The following is a 6000-nucleotide window of genomic DNA, read 5'->3' on the forward strand; positions in this document are numbered from 1 at the left end:
CACACTGCGTTTATCCAGTAACGACCTCTTGTGGTGAGACATTAACTGCAGAAGTCAATTTCTGACGTGGCCGTGAAGACAGTAAAGTCGAATGAAAATCAACAAACCCACAACCTTTCTTCCAATGTAAACATCTCATTCATTTTGTTCTTCCACATGATATTGAGTCGTAATTTGTGAATGGTGCTTGTTGAATCTCTTAATGGGTGTCGCTGTCATAAGGAGTCTGTGACTTTAGAGTGAATTCTCAAAAAGCAAACCACACTAAGGGCCATCTAAGATTATTTTTGCTTGGTGTTTTTGGTGGCCAGTGGTAGAGCATGCCATCTAGTACAAACAATGTTGTCCTAGTGATTTAAATGACATGAGGAAAACCTTGTTACTCTTTCGGGGATATGGTAGTATTCTAGCCTATATGCATTGTAATGTGAATAGTCCACTTCCAGGGTATTTTATAATCCGAGAACAATGGCATGGCTTTCTGATCTGAGATGTGTGGATGTAGTGTTGCCTGCTGTTGCCTTCAAGTCGGTCATTTTGAGACATTGTTACTCAGATATAACAATGCAAAGCACTAACCCATCCTCAAGCAGTAATCACACATTCGGATATTAACATTATGGCAACAAACTTATTTTACAGCTATTTTAAAACTAAAATGGCTTTGACATATTCACATTTCTCATCCAGGATTTTAGATACTATCATATTGATTACTCATATAATAATAATTGCTTATTTTCTTTTGAACCAGAATTGATCAGGCACCATGCCAGTTTTGAGAAAAGATTTCAGCATTCACATTAAAGATTCATACATGCTCTGGACTGCTAAAGTAGTTATATTTCACAGTATTTCTTGCTAGAATCCCCTCTCCCCCACTTGAGGAAAAACAAATAAACAAGATTTACATATACACCTTTTTTTACTGCTTGTTGTAGTTGCATTTCATTTTAGCTCCACATAATTGTACACTTACAATATATATAGAATATATATATTCTTTAAAATACATCATCATATACAAATCAAACAGCGTGAGACAACAGCACGCGCTGATAGGTTTACAATTCCATCGCAATTTAAATAAATATAGAATGGAACCCACTAGTTTACCACTGCTTTTCTCTTTTTTGCCAGGTATGCTCAAGTAAGACACTACATTTTGTCTTTATTGATAAATCACTTGCAACTTTTTGCCTTTTGTTTTGCTAAATACACAGAATTCATATAGACTGAGCACAATAAAGATTGTTTTTAATTTCCCCGAAGGTCTGTCCCAGGGGCAGCTTTGTTTGTTGTAAATACAGTATGTGCTGGGGAGGGGGGTGGGGATGGGGGGTTTTGAGTCATATTATTTGGCTGGATAGAGAGCTTGTAACTCGTAGAGAGAGAGTTGGTAATGTGGTTACGTCCGCAGTATGCTGAGATATATATTGAGATATACAGTATATTATTTCCCATGGTTAATAATGCAGCACACAGCCATCTCCTTCAAATTTGTAGCCATATTGCACCAATCGCTTGGGGTGCGTGGAATCGCTCACATTCTGTAACTTAGGTACAGCAGCCCCACTGAAGGTTTTACCCTTGCAGTTGATTTAGAGAGCAGTCCGTTCAGGGAATCCATCTGATATTTGTTTTATATGGCATATACTTCCCTGCAGTATACTATTCCCTACAGACATACTGGCGAAGTGCAGAGCTTAACCTAATGCTTAAGTTTATTTTTTCCATGTATATTTGAATTAGTCATTGAAGCACCAAGACTGAACATCTTGGTTTTATATATAAGATATGTAGTGAAAGAGGAAAAGCTCAGTTTGGAGAGAAGATACAGTAGTCTCCTTATTAGTCTATTATATGCAGTGAAATACTGCAAAGTTGCTGTCAACACCTTCATACAACGTGATTGGAAGCCAATTTACCCTTTTAACAGCTGTGATATTTAGAAAAAAAGAAAAATCAAGTCTTGGATTTCACATGATTAGTGCACAATATACAAAACCTGAATTTGCAGTAACAGGCTGGACATATATGAAAGGCAGGAATAAGAGTGCTAGGTTTTAACAGAGGCTTCGCACCAAGCAATGACAAGGTAAACAGCAGAATTTGGACTTTGAATATCCCAGGGTGAGATTCAGCAGAAACACCCTTGAGCAAGGTAGTAAATGTCCAGCCCTGTAACTGGATAATTTTTAAAACGCAATGAGCTTTGTAATATAACAGAGTGGAGTTAAGAGTATCCAAGTACTGATACAACAAAAACAGCTTCCTATGGGAGCACCTGCCTGGAGGGCAGCCAACTGTCTGGAGGGGTCAAAACACAGGGGGACAAAATAATACATTAAGAAATGCACTGCGTCCATGACCGCCGGTGCCCCCCCCCCCCCCCCCCCCCCCCGAGTCTGCAATGACATCCCATCATATCCCACCGTCCCACGTCCCCACCCCCACACACCCAGCAGGCTGCCATCTTGCCTAGTGCATACAGCTGGGCTTGCTCAAGCGGGAAAAGAAAAAAAGAAAGAGAAAGTGTCTGGGAGAAAGTCTGAGAAATGAAATTATCTTTATGTGTTTGGAAAGACGTGGAATCATGAGGTCACTGTTTCAGGAACAGATCTGAAGCTAGCAGTTTTTCTGTCTTTCTTTGGCTCATGTCAAAAAGCAAACTCGCCCCCACACTACACGCTACTCCTGACCCCCCAAATGCCCAACACCAGACCCCTCAACTCCCTCCTTCCCCACATCCTGTTCACCACATCAAATTAAACAGCATGTGGATCCTGCATTCGTTCAGAGCTAGATGGTGAGAGAGTGGAAGACAGTGTTAAGGAGACTGCTCTGTGAGACTGCAGCTGGATTTGTAGCGAGGGGCGTCTCAGTCTGGCGGCATTCCCCCTTTGCAGCTTTCTCTGGATGCTGCCACCTGAAGCACAAACATGCCACAAACAACAGACGAGCAAGGAATAAAAGGAGGGCAAACAGGGTGAACACATCAGAGTGCATCAGGATAGCAACAGCGGCAGCACTGTCCAGTCCTAGTGGCGTGGTTTCAACCCATTTTGAGGCACGGACCCGCAGTTTAGGACCGACTTCTCAGCAGTGTCAATTTTAAAAATTTTCTTTTCGTAATTTTTAAAGAAACTACGGGCAGAACTGATGGTAAACACAAAGCTCTGGACAAAATGAAAGATGATAGCGCATGTCTCCCTGTCTCCATGATCTGAGTACTGCATTCTGAGCATCCAGCCTATGAGTGGCTGTCTGCTAAGCCCAAAAAAATTATATTACACCCCCTCCACCCAAACCCAAATCCAAACCTGTGCATTGAAATTCAAACATATCCAGCTGTAAAACTGTCTCCTGGAAATCATTCCTACAGATAAAGAAAGAAAACCTGAGCTTTCTGAGAAAGAAAGACAGAGGAGGTGAAGAACGTCGAGAGCTCTGTCGCCTGTGCCTTAGCAAACTATTTTATATCTCTGGACAATGTCACTTGGGTGGTCAAAGGCATAAAGCACTACATGACCACCGTGCCACTACTGAATAGGTCCTTCGCCCTGTCCTATTGCCCCCCCCCCCCCCCCAATGGTCACATGGTTAAGTGTCGCAATCCTGTGAGTACGGCTTGATAAGATGCCACCTAGATGCACTTAATGTGTGTTGCATAGCACATGCTGCTTGCAGAATCAAACACAGAGAGAAACAACACGCTGTATAGCACTCACCGATAACAGGAATGTAACCAGAACCACAGTGAAAGAAAGAAAAAAAATGCATTGTATAGCGCCTTTTTTTTTTGGTCACGCTACACAGGATTACCAATGCAAGAATGAAGACTGTACACGCATAGCATTAGGACCGCTACACAAAATGCCATCAATTTTACACAATTCACGTTGCATAGCTCATTCTGGCTACACAGGTGTCATCAACTACATAATACTCATTGTTATAGGAGAACAGACTGCTACACAAATGTCATATCAGCTGCACAAAATTTATATTGAACACAGCTACACAAAAATGCAAAATGTTTCCCTGCACTTGCTTGAATGGTGGTTCAGTCATATATATTCTGCAATAAATACTGTATGTTCATTTTAATTTTTGTTTGAATCCCCCCATGTCCCAAAATGGATTAACATTTACTGAATATACTGTCTTTTAACTGAAGACCGCTTGGTGCATCTGGAAAGGGAGTCTCTGGCTATGTGCAGTATGGCGATGGACAGTACAGTCTGAGCTGCCTCTAATAGGGTGTCCTCCTCCACTACGGTGACTAGATGGACTCCACGTAATTGGCTGGGTACAAGCCCGACTGCCCGCTGTCCAGGCGACCTTTACACCAGCCTTGGTCATCCTCATCCTCCAGCTTGGTAAGCTCGTCCCCTGGAATGAAAGAGAGAGAGAGGAGTCATTTCACATTTTGCACCAACTGCAAAGTGCTTTGCTTACAGCGGTGCCTAAAACCCATGGGTTCGGTGAAAAATAACTTGAAATTACTTTCAAATGTCCATCTATGCTCAGTTTTTTCAAATGTTTTTGTAATGTGTCTTAACAATGCTGCACGATTCTTAAGACAACCAAAGATTTTTTTAAATGGGCCGCGGGGGTGTTTTTGCTACACCGAGAAGGAGATATTTATTTGGACAAGCCGTCCGACAGCCCCAGTTCTCTCTGATAGTCTGAACACAGCCTCCATGCCTTTTCTCATCACCAGCTTCACAGAAGTAGTGCATGATGATTTAAAAGCAATAGCTGATTGCCTAGGTCAAAAGAAACTCCACTTTTCTGATTTGAAAACCATGGGTGAAAAAAACTTGTCTTTCCATTGTGATACATCTTACATAACCAGCAGAGAACCATCCTTTTTGTAGGCAGGGCCCACAGACAGACAGGTAAAAAATGTGTCCATCCTTCTCTGAGTTTCTGCAGAAGAAATTTCCAAATGCTATGATATATGTATATGTGTGTGTGTGTGTATATATATATATATATATATATATATATATATATATGCACAAATATATATACACATTGAACTCCTTAATGTACATGGATTTTCACTAGACCTTTGTAAAGCATTCAATATATTTTTTATCATTATTAATTGTGTTTACAATTGTATGTAACAACAAAGTACGTCCATGTTGTAACTGGCTGTGTCTCTGACGGTGAATCTCTGTTATTGCTGCGAATGAAAATGAAACAAAATGAACATGCTGATCTGCCTTGGTGCCAAACACGAGGTCAGCTTTCGTAGCCAAGAGGGCTTAATAACTGCCCGCTAGTGCTGTAATTATCATGCCCATGAGAGGCAGTGTTCTTGTACACCAGGTGCCTTTAATTGGGTCAGCAGATCCATAGTAAGGGTGACTAAACCCAGCAATTTTGCCCCAGGGGGTAGCTAGGAGGATTATTATTGAATCAATGGAGGCGTTTGGTCACTTCCTGCTCTTGCTGCCACCTGTGAACGACTGACACAGACCAACACGATACAGCCAGACCATTCCAGCGATGCTCTGGACCATGCAGGCCTTGTGAGCTAGGGGCTCTGATTAATTCAGTAGGGATGGATCCTTGTGGCGATGATGACATAGGCCTGTTGCCATTGAGCTAACTTAACCCTCCCTGCCTTGTTCCTTGCCCTCATTGTCTTAGACCGTCAGGATTCAACCGTAACGGTCGCTTGCCCGGGGGCAAGCAAAACCGATAAAACGGCTTGGCTGCTTGGCTGCTTGCCTGGTAAAATGACAAATGACAGTTGCAAATGACAACTCAGGGCAAATTCACAAAATAGTTACTTTAAATCTTTGTTTGATGTCACCAAAACAGTGCAGAAGTGGAGTTGTGCGTGAGAAGAGAAAAGGATTAAAGGTGAGGCTCATGTTGGTGACTGAGACCACTGACTTTTGTCACCATTTGCCACTGAATAGCAACTGCACACTCACTGTAACATTAAATATTCGCTTCTGTTTTAATGTGATCAGTGAC

General features: G+C 41.9%; 1 protein-coding gene across 6 annotated transcripts in view; it reads right to left on the reverse strand.

The window, feature by feature from the left end:
- Positions 1-906: 906 nt before the first annotated feature.
- Positions 907-6000, reverse strand: part of LOC135234350 (protein kinase C and casein kinase substrate in neurons protein 1-like) — a 54841-nt gene continuing 49747 nt past the window's right edge. For all 6 annotated transcript variants that reach the window (XM_064298857.1, XM_064298856.1, XM_064298858.1 and 3 more), the window contains one exon: positions 907-4395. In XM_064298857.1, the coding sequence (XP_064154927.1) occupies positions 4286-4395 (110 nt within the window). In that variant the 3' untranslated portion in view covers positions 907-4285. The remainder of the gene's footprint in view (positions 4396-6000) is intronic.

Source organism: Anguilla rostrata, chromosome 11 (genome assembly GCF_018555375.3).
Source record: "Anguilla rostrata isolate EN2019 chromosome 11, ASM1855537v3, whole genome shotgun sequence".
NCBI classification, from domain to species: domain Eukaryota; kingdom Metazoa; phylum Chordata; class Actinopteri; order Anguilliformes; family Anguillidae; genus Anguilla; species Anguilla rostrata.